Here is a 13,958-nt window from a genome sequence, read left to right as displayed (position 1 = left end):
CTGATGAGAATCTGTATCTCTCATAAAGAATATCGTCAGACAATGCCAAGGGATCGGTTCTGTCTCTCCGGAGAGACGCCTGTACGATAAGTGCGCCGAGGTCCACGGGAACCATAGACATAATGAACACCCACAAATGGTGACGCCTTTGTTGGAGGAGGGGCTAGGAAGCTGCGCACGCCGATTTAAGTAGCCGATCTCCGGGTAGACGAAAACCTGCTCCCAACGAGGTTTGGTTGCGAGCGTAAGTCACCATGGTGATACAGCGACGCTTAAAGAGATCGACTTTCGTGGTCCAGCTAACCCAGGCTTTGCGCTCAGCATACCTCGCTAACCCTCTAATCGAGCTTCGTAATACAGGCCCCTGGTCAACCATATCCAATGCCTTGGAGAGATCAATAAAAACAGCAGCACTTAGTCCACAGTCACGGTGCCTGGCTTATCCTACCCCTTTTACTTTGCACCTTCATTCTGGTTGCTACTCGACAATGTCTACTAGTTCAGGGTTCTGTCTCTGAAGCCTCCCTATATCTGAGACAACTGCAGCCAGGAAGCCCTGAAAGGAACTGAGTCACCACTGTGGTGCCTGGTGGTGCTGGCCTTGCTGCCTAGCATCAACAGGAACCCGCAGGCTTACAAGGATTTAGCTGGGCGGTGTCCCTGCTGCTATGGTGATGTTAGACAACACGTAATCTCCCAGAAGTCCCTTAAGCTTAATTGCTGGATTGCTTCTGTTAATGATGCCCACAGATGTTTACGTTGGAGAGTATCAGGTTTTGTTCTTCTGGGTATGGTGTTGGGTGATCTATCTCACCTGCTGTGTGAATTATGAGAATACTTTTTAGAAAGAAAGACTGAAGACTGGGCTAATGCTCTGACATATATGGCCAACATTTGAGCAGATAACAGACTACACACTGTGTGTGTGTGTGTGTGTGTGTGTGTGTGTGTGTGTGTGTGTGTGTGTGTGTGTGTGTGTGTGTGTGTGTGTGTGTGTGTGTGTGTGTGTGTGTGTGTTTTCTATTTGACGATCAAACTTTCCCGAATAAAATAAAACCCTTTGACTTCAAGTGGGAAGTCTGTTGAACACATACTTTGGACTGATATATCTCTGACATCCGTACTCACACCTCCACTAATGTTAGAGAAGTGATGTGTTGTTACTTTACAGCGTAAAGTAGCTCACAGAACACAAGGTTACACCAGTTTAACTGTTGAACTCAAGGGCCACTCAGTTACTTTGTTTCATATCAAACTATTTTAGAATATCCATCAAGGCTAAATGTGCAGTTCTCACTCACACTAATGCGCCCACTGTTCATCAAACACAACTGAAGGTAGGTCGCTGTGTTTTCTGCTTGTCTGATTTTGGGAAATAACAGTGTGGAACACAGGAACTGGCATTGTTCCCGTATAGTTTACAGCCTTTTGCTTAGGTGTTATACTCTACTTCCTGTTTTCCTCCCTCAATATTTTACTGTTTTTTGGCAACATGGGTCTTTGCATTTGCCCTTGTTATCTTCATGTCCCAAATGTAATTAAATCAGATAAGGACATAGTAAACTTATTGAGGAGGAATTTGTGTGTTTTTCATGGACCATCAGTAAATGTGGGTAAAACGTTGGGATAATATGTTGTTTTGACACTAATAAGATCTCTGCCCACATTCCACACTCCCCATCATTCAGTTTCACTGGCTTGTTAAAGAGGCATCCTCATTCTCCCACTGCATTCGCTCACACATCCTCCTGCTCTGGCCTAGTAGCAACAATGCACGCGTTTGCTATGAAGGTCTACAGTGCTCTGATATCCCTCTGTTTCTGCCTGGACATGGGCGAAGAATATCCTACAAATACAGGTATATCATTCAATGGATACAACTCGTGTGTGTGTGTGTGTGTGTGTGTGTGTGTGTGTGTGTGTGTGTGTGTGTGTGTGTGTGTGTGTGTGTGTGTGTGTGTGTGTGTGTGTGTGTGTGTGTGTGTGTGTGTGAAATAAAAATAAAATGACAGGGACGGATGTTGTATCTGTGTCTACATAATGCACGCTGAGGTGTACCGATGAAGCTCCGTTAACTAGCAGGCTCCTACCCAGCTCTTAAATGTGGGGCTCCTGAGGGCCGGAGCCCCATGGACCAGGCGCTGAGGGTTGTCGGTGGGACAGAGGCCCGCTACGGATCACATCCCTGGCTGGTGAGTCAACCTCGCTTCTGAGCTTCTCCCTTTTCTTCGAGCTGCGTTTATTGTCAACTACATCTGGTCCTTTGTTTCATTGTGTAGCATATTGAACAAGTATAATGGTGTCAAATGCACTACTACCATATACTGTGACCATACTGTTTTGTACGCAGTACGTGCATTTTATAACGTATGGACATGTTCTAATCAGGTAATTGTTACTTTTCCATAGAATATCAACCAATCGCCTCGCTCCCATGACATTGAGGAATTGTGTGCTGGTCATCCCTCAGGTCTCGCTGAAGATGAAAGGATCTCATTTCTGTGGTGCGGCCGTCCTTACAGACAGCTGGCTGATGACCGCGGCCCACTGCTTCTCCTCCACCTCCAGGTACACCTCACCTGATCCACGCCTGGATGCACTCTCTCCTCATCTCATTTCAACCTGATCAGAGTTCAATGTCAATGTATTCATAAACTCATCCTATGTCAAGAACTGAGACTTGTGTTACATGGAATCTCTCTCTCTCTCTCTCTCTCTCTCTCTCTCTCTCTCTCTCTCTCTCTCTCTCTCTCTCTCTCTCTCTCTTCCTCTTCCTCTTCCTCTCTCTCTCTCTTCCTCTTCCTCTCTCTCTCTCTTCCTCTTCCTCTCCCTCTCTGCACGCTGATAAAGAAACACCCTCGCTGGCATCACAGCCGTGGTGGGAGAGTATGATCAAGGATCACGTGATGAAGAGGAGCAGGCCTTCCTCATCAAGAACATATCCGTCCACGAGAGGTTCCACCACGCCGCCCCCATGAGCTACGACATCGCCCTGGTGGAGCTAGAGGGCCACATTCAGCTGGGCACGTTCCTCTTCCTCTGTGCCACACACATTACATGTTACCAGAGAATGTCTGAGTAGACAGGCTCTGATATTACTCTTTTTCGGTATACAGTCTAGCAGGTTCATTAATAAAATAAAATGTCTAACATATAATATAATATTTAATTTATCTGTGATAAAAATATAGTTATAAATCCTTGTTGTGGATGAAATTCCTTCACTTTTACTTGGATATCCTTGTCCTTTTAAATTAATCCACTGTGTTGTTTATTGCTAGTCATGTCGTTTGGTTGGTTGAATTCTTATCTTTCTAACAGAACCTGTGCGGTCACCATCGGCAGCCACTCTTCCTCTCCAACCCAACTAGCCTATGGTGTACCGCAGGGTTCCATTTTAGGTCCTATTTTATTTCAATATATATGCTCCCTCTCGGCCAACTTATCCAGCGGCACAAATGTTTCTTTTCACTGCTATGCTGACGACACAAAGATATACCTCCCGCTGTGACCCAACGATCCGAGAAGCCTAGCTGCTGTTTTAGACTGCCTCGTAGACGAGAACCGCTGGATGGCCCATAACTTCCTCCAACTTTTCAACTCCAAATCTGAAATAATACTGTTCAACCCACCGACCACCATCACCAGTCCCATCAGTCTCGGCCCATTATCCAGCAATATCAAGCCCACTGCCAGAAACATAGGTGTCATTTTAGATTCAGACTTGTACAGGGTTGTACAGTCCTGTTTTCTCCACATCAGAACCATTTCTAAAATATATATTTTTTTATCACAACCCGACCTCGAAAATGTAATTCATGCCCTCATATTCTCGCATCTAGATTACTGCATCGTAAACGGCATCAACCAAAAATCACTCTCCCGCCTCCTGTTGGTTCAAAATTCAGCAGATAGGCTTCTCACTGGTTTTAACAGATGACATCACATCATTCGTGTCTTAGCTTCTTTGCACTGGCTCCCTGTCTGTTTTAGAATCGATTTTAAGATTTTATTGATCACTTTTAAGGCTCGTCAAGGTTTAGCCCCTGAGTACATAACAGACATGCAGACCCCGTACGAGCCTCTCATAGCCTTAGGTCCGCGGGTGAGGCCCTCCTTACTGTTCCAGGGATGAGGCTCAAGACTACAGGTGATCGGGCCTTTTTCACCAGGGCGCCTCGGCTTTGGAACGACCTCCCTGCGGAGATAAAGCTTGCAGAATCAGTAACTTTTAAATTATGCCGTCTTTTTATTCTTTCTATTCTCTTTCTAAATGTCTTCCTAAATGTATTATGTCAAAGCACTTTGTAAACCATTGTTTTTAAATAAAGATATTATAATTTAATTTTTTTAGGAGCCCATGTCCAGCCAATCTGTTTGCCTTTACCCGAGGAGAGCTTCACATCTCCAGCCAGCTGCATGATGGCTGGTTGGGGCAGGGTGAGAGAAAGTAAGAGGTCTCAAAAGAATCGCCTAATACCAAATGACCTGATCACTTGATTTGATTTTCCCACTCTATTCTTTAGTCCCCTGTACATTAGTAACTTCTCATTCCTTGCCCGGTGACAGGGGGGCGCGTGGCTGCGGTTCTGAGAGAGGTCCGGTTGGACCTGGTGGATCAGGCCAGGTGTAAGCATGTCCTGGACACGGTCAGGACCGCCTTGCAGTACCAGGCAGCAGGCCAGCCTCAGCCCGCCTTCACCGTACTCTGTGCTGGGCCTGAAAGAGGAGGGAAGGATGCATGTCAGGTAGTCTAACAAAACAACACCTCGTGAGGGTTAGACAAATGGATATTTTTTTGTATAATTAAGGGCCATTGTTCCTTATTAATTACTGATAGATTGACTGGTTGATTGAAAAAGACATGGTCATCCATGAAGGATATTTGCAAATTCACAATAAATACCTATCCAACACAAAAGCACTCTTCCTACGCCTGCAGTCCTCCCTCACGGGCTCCCTCCTCCTCCTCCTCCTCCTCCTCCTCCTCCTCCTCCTCCTCCTCCTCTTCTTCTTTTCACCCTCCATGGTTCTCCCTCCTCCTCCTCCTCCTCCTCCTCCTCCTCCTCTTCTTTTCACCCGCCATGGTTCTCCTTCCTCCCTGTCCTCCTCCTCCTCTTCTTCTTTCCACCCTCCATGGTTCTCCCTCCTCCTCCTCCTCCTCCTCCTCTTCTGTTCACTCTCCATGGTTCTCCCTCCTGGCCCCAGGGGGACTCCGGAGGCCCCTTGGGGTGCCGTGCGCAGGGCGGCGGCCGCTGGGCAGCCGTGGGCGTGGCCTCCTGGGGGAAGGGCTGCGGACGGAGCTGGGGAAGCAACCGGAGCCGGCCGCCCGCGCACCGGGGCTCCCCCGGCGTGTTCACTGACGTCAGGCTGCTGCTGCCCTGGATCCGCCGCACGCTGAGAGCAGGCAGGTGACGGGCGGCGGGGGGCTGCTCTGTTAGGGGTCTCTAGGGGACAGGCGCAGGAACAACCTTCACCCCGTTTAGCCAAACCCTATTCCCAATGCAGTAGGAGGAGCCTGTGCAGTGTTAGTCTGAGCATGGTGATGGGGTGTAAGGCAGGTTTATCTACACCACGTCGCTTCATGGTTGTCGTAGTGAATGTGTTTGTATGGGAAAAGCACAAAAAGTCCTACTGGTTCAATGTTTTTTAAAAATGTATCAACTGTGTTAGCTGTTGGTCAAACAAGTCAAGAAAGAGTTTGTTCTTTTATTCATTTAGAAAGTACAATGTTCTGCAAACATTGTGGAAAGTGCCAAAACCATTTGTTTATATATATTGTGTGTGTGTGTGTGTGTGTGTGTGTGTGTGTGTGTGTGTGTGTGTGTGTGTGTGTGTGTGTGTGTGTTCGTGTGTGTGTGTGTGTGTGTGTGTGTGTGTGTGTGTGTGTGTGTGTGTGTGTGTGTGTGTGTGTGTGTTCCAGGCCTCCGGAGCTGTGGGGTGAGAGACGGGCCTGTAGCTGACAGTTTAGGGATCATCAGAAACCCTGCCCTTCCTTGTCATCACTATAGCAACAACGAGTGGGTCCCAGCCTAACCCTAGCGTTAGAACAAACTCAGCATAGAATCACCAAGAGAGTTACACACCTCAGGGCCAGAGTGTCACTGAGGAAGACAAACACTATGAGCTATGCTCATTTAACACTGTAAAGTTACAAAGATGTTACTTTTTAGATGAAACCTGACCAACAGGAAATGCCAGTGCTTCTGTGCCCTCCTGTTGCCAACACGAAGGGTGGAGCTGTGGGAGTATTATGACCTGTTTTGTCTTGAAGTCAGCCGTTATATCAAGAGCGACTCAAGTAGGCCATGACTATGAAGTAAACTGCTCGATAATTAAGATAATTAAATAGTATTAAACTAGCTGAGATAATCTCTCTCTCTCTCTCTCTCTCTCTCTCTCTCTCTCTCTCTCTCTCTCTCTCTCTCTCTCTCTCTCTCTCTCTCTCTCTCTCTCTCTCTCTCTCAGGTTTTGCACGTGGACCATCCATGCTCCACCAGGCTACAGCATTCTGTTGGAGTTCCACCATCTTGACCTAGAGAATGACTCCCGTTGTCTCTTTGACCGACTCACTGTGGCTGTGGGTACCCACGGGCCTGTTGGTGAGGTTACACATGCACAGGAGCACATATATATATATATATATATATATATATATATACACAACGGGGGGCCTAAATCCAGCGATCTGATTGGTTCCTAACTGTTGTATAATGAGCGTATACATCACTGCTATGACGCCCGATCATTTTTTGAAAGTTTGCATATCACTCTGCGCCTGGAAGTAGAAACAGTTACAAAGTAAAACATATGTTTGATGATGGAGAGGGCGTAAATGTTGTTACTCCGGGAGTGAGCAAGGCGATGGAGAGACTAACGAAAGCTTAGGCACACGGTGAGTGAACTGCTCCATAGGATAAGTTGCCGGCGAACCGCTCTAGCCGAGCCTTCTCTCGGAGGGACGCTAAAGTGTGTTGCATAGCGACCGTCGTGCATTTTGAAGGCAGCCATGAGGAACTACTTTTTTGTATTCTTTAATAAAACAGCTACTTTGACTTTTTTTTTTTTTTTTTTTTTTCTATGACTTTCGTTTTGCCATAATAGTAACCGTTGTATAAAAGCAATAGATCACTTCAGTCAGTGGTATGTGCTCATTATAGCACTGTGAAGGGGGTCGCCGGCCCTCCGCTGCGCGTCGGGGCCGGACAACGCCCCTTAACAGTGGTATAATGAGCACATACCACAGCCTGTCGTGATCTATTGCTTAAATATACATTTCTGAACTGTAATCAGTATAACATGTTGTTCCCCTCTGCATCTCTTATTGTCCTTCCCCCCCTGGGTTCCTGTTCTTCTCTCTGGGGAACTGTACTTCCCACCAGGGATATACTGTGGACACGTCCCACTCGGCCCAGTCCTTTTGAATAACTCCCAGAGTGCAACACTCTCCTTCTCCTCTGACGTTAGCAAAACAGGAAGTGGATTTGTCATCCACCACCGTGCTGTGATGGGACACCTTCCACCTGTTTTCAAATGTAAGGCCCTCTCTCTTTCTCTCTTTTCTTTTCTCTCAATCTCTCTCTCTCAATTTCTCTTTCTCATTCCCTTCTTTCTGAGGACAGTTTTCCAGCAGTGAATGAGTTCCCATATTATTGGTTCATGAAGGATTTGGGTGTTCCCATACACAATAACCACGTATATCACTGTGCTATTTTGTGCATGCAGCGTATGGTATGGTGGTTGTTGTTGACGACCAGAGTATTGTGCAAAGCCCCAATTATCCAGATGACTACAGTAACAACTTCACCTTCACCTGGGTCATCTATGCTCCACAGGGTCATGTTGTCAAGGTGACTCACACACACACGCACACATGCTGTAAGCTCTTATCACAATGGCTATCTTTAAAATATTAAGTGCAACTATATTAATCCCAGAGGGGGATATTTATGAAGTTGAACATGGACTTTCCTTGAAAATTGCAGGGTCAAGAGGAAAATGTTGACTCAATCACTATATTATCTGATATCGCATTGCAGGGCATTACAAAGAAGTTGGAAACAAAAATTAAGAGTTTCCTGTAGGGTTGTGGTGCTGAAAGGCCTGGAGATCATTGGTTTATTTGGCCTTCCCAGCTGGACTTTACTGACTTTGACCTGGAGGAGTCTGACGGCTGTCTCTACGATTCCCTCGTTGTCCTGGGAGACGTAGCAGGTGTGGATCGACTCGGTGAGATCAATGTGTTGCTATAGGTTACATCACTACAATTGAATACCTCATCGCATTGAAAGGTGTGGACCAATGAGAAACATGTTCAAACCAATCGACTTGGAAAATATGAGTGAATACGACGACTAATATCTCAGTATTATCCGTTAAAGGTGACATATTATACCACCAGGTCTGACCGGGCGTTTTGAAAATCTGCCACTTCTGACAGCATAGGTGGGTGGGTGTGTCCACCTAGATGTATGACGGATAGATGAGCAACGTTTGCTACACTCCACTAGGTAGGCTGGTAGACTGATCTATCCATTAAACATCTAGGTAGACACGGCCACTAGTGATGTCAGAAGAGGCAGATAAAAAAAAAAGACGTCTCACAGCTGGTGGTGTAATCTGTCACCTTTAACATCCCGCGATGATATCTTGCGCTCTCTCAGTGTGCCCTAGCAGACTCAATGGCTTGATACAATATGCTGGATAAGCAGTAGAGTGTTTGTTCTGCAGCGGTTCTGTGTGGCCCTCGGGTCCCTCCCTCCGTGCTGTCCTACGACCGGGTCATGGTGCTCAAGCTCACCACAGACGCCACGCTGACACACAGAGGCTTCAGGGCATCGCTGGCCTTCATCCACCTTGCAGGTGAAGGAATTCAAGTTTGTTTTTTGTGTGTGTGTGTATGTGTTACGTGTGTGGTTGTTTTCCTGTGTCTCCCCTCTCGTCCTCTGTAGGTCTCACGCCATTGGCTGTTCCTCCACCATCGTCCAACCCCCTGTCCAATCTGGGAGCTGTCTGTTGGCCAATCAGTGTCATCAGGCCTTGATAACCTTACTGCTCTGTTTGTCTGCAGACCTGCACAACGAGGAGCGGTCAGATACAGCGGCATGGCAACCCAACCAGACAGACCAACAGACAGACACACAGACAGGCATCAGACAGATGTGAAGACAGGCCTTCAGACGGACATACGGACAGACCAACAGACGGACTCACAGACAGGCCAACAGACGGACTCACAGACAGACCAACAGACGGACGTACAGACAGGCCTTCAGACAGACGTACAGACAGGCCCCGTGATCGGTGGACAGATGGACAACCGGGACGATTTGTCAGCTAGTTCCCGGAGCACACAAACCTGGTGGTTTTGAATCCTTCCTTTTTCTTTTTTTTAAACTGGCTCCACAGCTCATTTCCTAACTTACATACGCTTACATACTCCCTTCTCTTCTTGAACGTCCCTTTTCTTTTTCGGAAAAAAACCCACCCCAGGGCCATTAGCACCATAACAACCAGGGAACCGCTTATTTCCCCCCTGAACCGGTGAATCTCACTGAGTCACCAGCACATTGCTGAATCACTGCCAAAATATCAGCCCATAAACTGCCCCTCAGGCAGTATACAGTTAGTTGGCTGCTATTCAGCATCTGGCCTGCGCATCCTCATCCCAAACTAAACAATGCAATTCGCACACAGACTTTTCAGAGTGTCAGAGGCCCCCGCTGGAAAAAATCCACTTGCCGATGAGCTGCATTCCTGCATGACGCTCGTTTGCCTAGCGGCAAGTTCTGGTTCGCCCCAGTCCTGTTTGGACGTGTGTGTGTGTGTGCTTCTTGCCTGTCCCGCATCCATAAAATGTATAGGAGTGGCTGTTTTTGTCATTGGAACACATGGATACTACGCATGTCTGTGTCCTGCAGACGTTGAATTACCCGTCTTCCACTCAGTGATTATTAGGTCATAGAATATCTTAACTCTTTTTTAGAAACTATTAACCTCAAACTAGTTTTATTTTTGTCTCTTTCCTCGCTTTTAAATCTCTATTTTTCTTTCGTATTATTGTTAGCGCTGTGTGTGTATCAGTGCTTTATTTTAACCGTTCAAAGTAACATATACCAGAGACCTATTAGTGTGTCATTGGGAAATTTGACACTGACCTTTACAACCGAGGAAGCCTGTTAGGAGTATACAGACAGCAGTCAGTCTCTATGCACTGGTCCCAAATGGTAATCTATTCTCCATTCTAACTTCTGGTCGAATTCCTTACGCACACACACAAACACACACTTGCACAAACACAAAACACACAGTGACGCACACAAAAACAAGAAGAAAATAGAAGAAAAGCGTCTTAAGCCTAGATGACTAGCCTTTGGACTCTGGGCTGCGGAGTCAAACAGACAGCTGGTTCTCTGAGGGTTGTTACTCAATCAGGAACTGATCTGGAACTATTGTTCAACTTTGCGTGTGTGGGGCAGTGATTCTGTATGTGTGTGTGTGTGTGTGTGTGTGTGTGTGTGTGGAGGGGGGGGGGGCATTTGTGAGTGTGTGTGTGTGTGCATGCTCTGTTTATTAGTATCCATGACAGAGCCTGGTAATGCAATACACCTCCTCACAGCCATGGTTGGGAAAGAGGCGTCTGAGGATAGAGCTCTGCCCTGGATAGTGCACCTTCTCCTGGATACTGAGCTAATCTGCACTGGGGTCCTTGTCCAGGCCCTGGTCGGTCCCAGCCCCTGGTCGCTGCACCGCTGGCTTGTCAGTAACCCTTACATCCCAAGCTCTTAATACACACACACACACACACACACACACACACACACACACACACACACACACACACACACACACACACACACACACACACACACACACACACACACACACACACACACACACACACCACATGTACAGGCATGCAAACACAAGTAAGAAACTTGCATTTATCTGTGATCTCTTCAGATGAGGTATTCCCTGTAATCATTAAAACCTAAGCCTTTAAGGAGGTTTACACACTAGGGGGCAACAACAAAGGTTTCGGTAATTAACTCCAGTTGCCATGGTACACATCCGAATGATCCAACAAAGACTATGATGATTGGCATCTCTGTGTTCATGCCTCTGTGAAAAGGGTCTATTTGTATATCTGATAATGGGATAGGCCAAAATCATGTATTCTAGCAAATGAAAAGTGTGTTGAGCCTTTTTTAAGATATCATGTTAGATAATAAATACTAAATTCAACTTGTTTGAGTATCGTCCACATTCCGTTCCATATGATTGTTCATGATGTTTGTCCTTTAGCTCCACATTCTTAACCTTTATTTTCCCTCAAGGTTCTCTCAATCATTGTTTAAATAACCCATTCTTGTGGGTGCTCTTCTTTTCTACACACACATCGTCGTGTTAGCTTTGGAAGTTGCCATAAAAGAGAGCTTCTACCAGACATTCATGTAGCTGTATCTCTAACACACTCTAGAGACACAGAGTCCGTGGCTAAGCTGGCCATGGAAACCACCGGAGCCCAAAAGCAGGTACGCGTGTCTGCCCGCATGCACGACCAAGCCTAACAACAACAGTTATCTGTCTGTTTTCACTTGCTCTCGGCATGCATGAGCATGTTAATACATGCTCATTTGCCTGTTAAATGCGGAAAGATATATCTATGGGCTGTTTTTCTATTGTGTAATGCCCTCAGGGAAGCCTGGTTGCCAGGGTGGTGATTCTACACCCAACTGACCCAAGATACAATGCCTCCTCTTGGGGCTGTAATGCTGCTCTGCTCCAGCTTGCCTCTCCCCTGCCTCTCAATGAGCATGCTCAGATCATGCCTCGTGCCTGCAAGAGCATCATGGGAGCCAGGACAGGTTACCTGCCCAGGTGTGCATCGTCTCAGGGCGGATTCTACTAGAAAGTAAGGATCACTCAACAATTTTTGTTTCACACCCAAAGATTCGCAGTTACAATGGCATTTGCATTTTACTGGTCTTTTTGAACAAATTTCCCCTTATGACCTGGTATGGGCACCCCCAGATACTTGAAGCCAAAGCTTGCATGAACGGACATGATGTGTTTAATGTCATTAAGAGGATGCTTAACCAACACACAACAGCAGACTTTTCCACTAAGGGCTAAACAAAACACAATCCTTGAAATCATCTATAAACTCTAAATATTGCAGGGTTTTTGAGTTATCGTATGATAACCTTGAAATATTCTACAAGCTCTAAATATTGCAGTGTTATCGTGTTATTATATGATATATTATTATATACATTATATACTTTACACATGACCTATGCTCTCAGGTCCCCCTCAGAGGAACATCGCTGCGTATTATTGCCAGACAACAATGAAAATAAATGTTGCACAATGCGTTAGCCACCACGCTGGTGAAGCTGTGAAGTGTGTCTGTCCGGTGTCACACAGTACCAGTCTCAAACGTTGTGTATGGTGAGGAGTTCTTTCCTTCCTCAACTAGACGCATGACACATAGAGAGATGATATATCAATCTTCAGTTTATTCAATTCTGTATATAGATTACTCCAGACTGTTATAGGCCAGAGCTTTAGGCTACTGGCCCCAAAGCGTGGATCAGTTTCAAAGCGGCAACGATGAAATGTTTGGTATTTGCATAGTGCCTGCCCTCTGGTGAAACTTAATGGGATAGCTTCGTGGTGGTTGCAGCCCCTATCAATAATGTAAATGGTTTGCGCCCTCTTGCGAAACTTTTTGGAAGTGTACTGTTATGACCTGTTTTTTTTTTTTTTTTTTTTTTTTTAAATAAGTTACATCTAACAGCTTTATTGTCGTCTTCCTCCTCTTCAACAGGAAGTAGAGTCAGTAGGCAATATAGTAAAAAATAGAAATAAAATATTAAATATAGGAAATTATTGAACTTGAACATGTCGTATTCTTGGCATCACAGTGGGCTTACGGTGCAGCCCTGGTGTGCCAGAGGGCGGCCTCTGGGTGGCTTTTGCTGGGGCTTTTGAGCGGTGTGGCATATGTGGAAGCAGCCCTGGGAGAAACATGTGGTAGCCTCAACACGCCAGCTGCAGCTGGGTTCACCTCTCTGGCTGCACTCAGAAACCAGATAGAGGACCAGCTCAGAGGTCAGTAGCCTAACCAGACTCACTGATGTAATAAAAAAAAATTCAACTTATGCTGTGTTGGTCCTTTATATTTGGCAATATTTCTGCATTAGTTGTGTGTGTGTGTGTGTGTGTGTGTGTGTGTGTGTGTGTGTGTGTGTGTGTGTGTGTGTGTGTGTGTGTGCGTGTGTGCGTGCGTGCGTGCGTGCGTGCGTGCGTGCGTGCGTGCGTGCGTGCGTGCGTGCGTGCGTGCGTGCGCGCGCGACAGTACTGTAGGTAGAGCACTATCCAGAGCTCAGGAGTCTGTGTCACCAGCAGGCCGAGGCCACCAGGGGGAGTAACAACGATGGGGGCAAAGGTTCAGATGATGAGGACAGTGAACCTGAATCCCCAGGGCTGGACTATTACAACAACTAGTCTGCATGGAGTTTCATGCTTGTAATTATTGTGGACAATGTCACCAGGTTATAGGTTTTCCTGTTCAATGAGTGTAAAACCTGGACAAAATAAATGTGCTGCTTTTATTTATGCTTCTATTTCCTGGTTTCATTTATAATGATTCTATTATTTCGTTGATATTATCATGCTCTCCATACTACTTGGTGATCAAGGCACCAAAACAGGTTATTGGAATCTAGTAAATAAAAAATGTCTGACTGTATTTCTCGTTTCTTTGCAAGGAAATATCCTTTTACTAAGTTGAATCAATCAGAATTGCATTTGATCAGAACCATACCCCCTCAATCTGGATCAAAATGCTGAGTTGTAAGTTACAAAGCCATGAACACATGCCACAGACGGAACATAAAAGGTAAGATTTTACCATGAAAAAATATCAGGATGGTCTCACAAGGCTTTACCCT

The 13,958-nt window shown here is 46.0% G+C and overlaps 1 protein-coding gene across 1 annotated transcript; it reads left to right on the top strand.

Moving 5' to 3' along the window:
- Positions 1-532: 532 nt before the first annotated feature.
- LOC115550811 (ovochymase-2) lies at positions 533-13,756 on the top strand. The gene is made up of 17 exons (XM_030366137.1): positions 533-2,568; positions 2,851-3,023; positions 4,355-4,450; positions 4,570-4,748; positions 5,209-5,412; positions 5,836-6,020; positions 6,469-6,602; positions 7,383-7,535; positions 7,726-7,850; positions 8,136-8,229; positions 8,731-8,862; positions 9,071-9,161; positions 9,697-9,781; positions 10,516-11,534; positions 11,699-11,914; positions 12,930-13,116; positions 13,364-13,756. Exons 1-14 carry the CDS (start codon positions 2,435-2,437, stop codon positions 10,786-10,788), a joined length of 2,058 nt encoding a protein of 685 aa, XP_030221997.1. The 5' UTR covers positions 533-2,434; the 3' UTR covers positions 10,789-11,534; positions 11,699-11,914; positions 12,930-13,116; positions 13,364-13,756.
- Positions 13,757-13,958: the final 202 nt, after the last annotated feature.

This window comes from Gadus morhua, chromosome 9, assembly GCF_902167405.1.
Source record: "Gadus morhua chromosome 9, gadMor3.0, whole genome shotgun sequence".
Taxonomy (NCBI): Eukaryota; Metazoa; Chordata; class Actinopteri; order Gadiformes; family Gadidae; genus Gadus; species Gadus morhua.
This window is presented reverse-complemented; position numbering and strand designations above follow the sequence as displayed.

Coding starts and splice junctions, on each gene's coding strand:
- LOC115550811 (XM_030366137.1), top strand. CDS start 2,435: ATGACATTGAGGAATTGTGTGCTGGTCATCCCTCAGGTCTCGCTGAAG. Junction 5,413..5,835: donor GCACGCTGAGAGCAGGCAGG/TGACGGGCGGCG, acceptor TGTGTGTGTGTG/TGTGTGTGTGTGTTCGTGTG. Junction 7,851..8,135: donor CACAGGGTCATGTTGTCAAG/GTGACTCACACA, acceptor TGGCCTTCCCAG/CTGGACTTTACTGACTTTGA.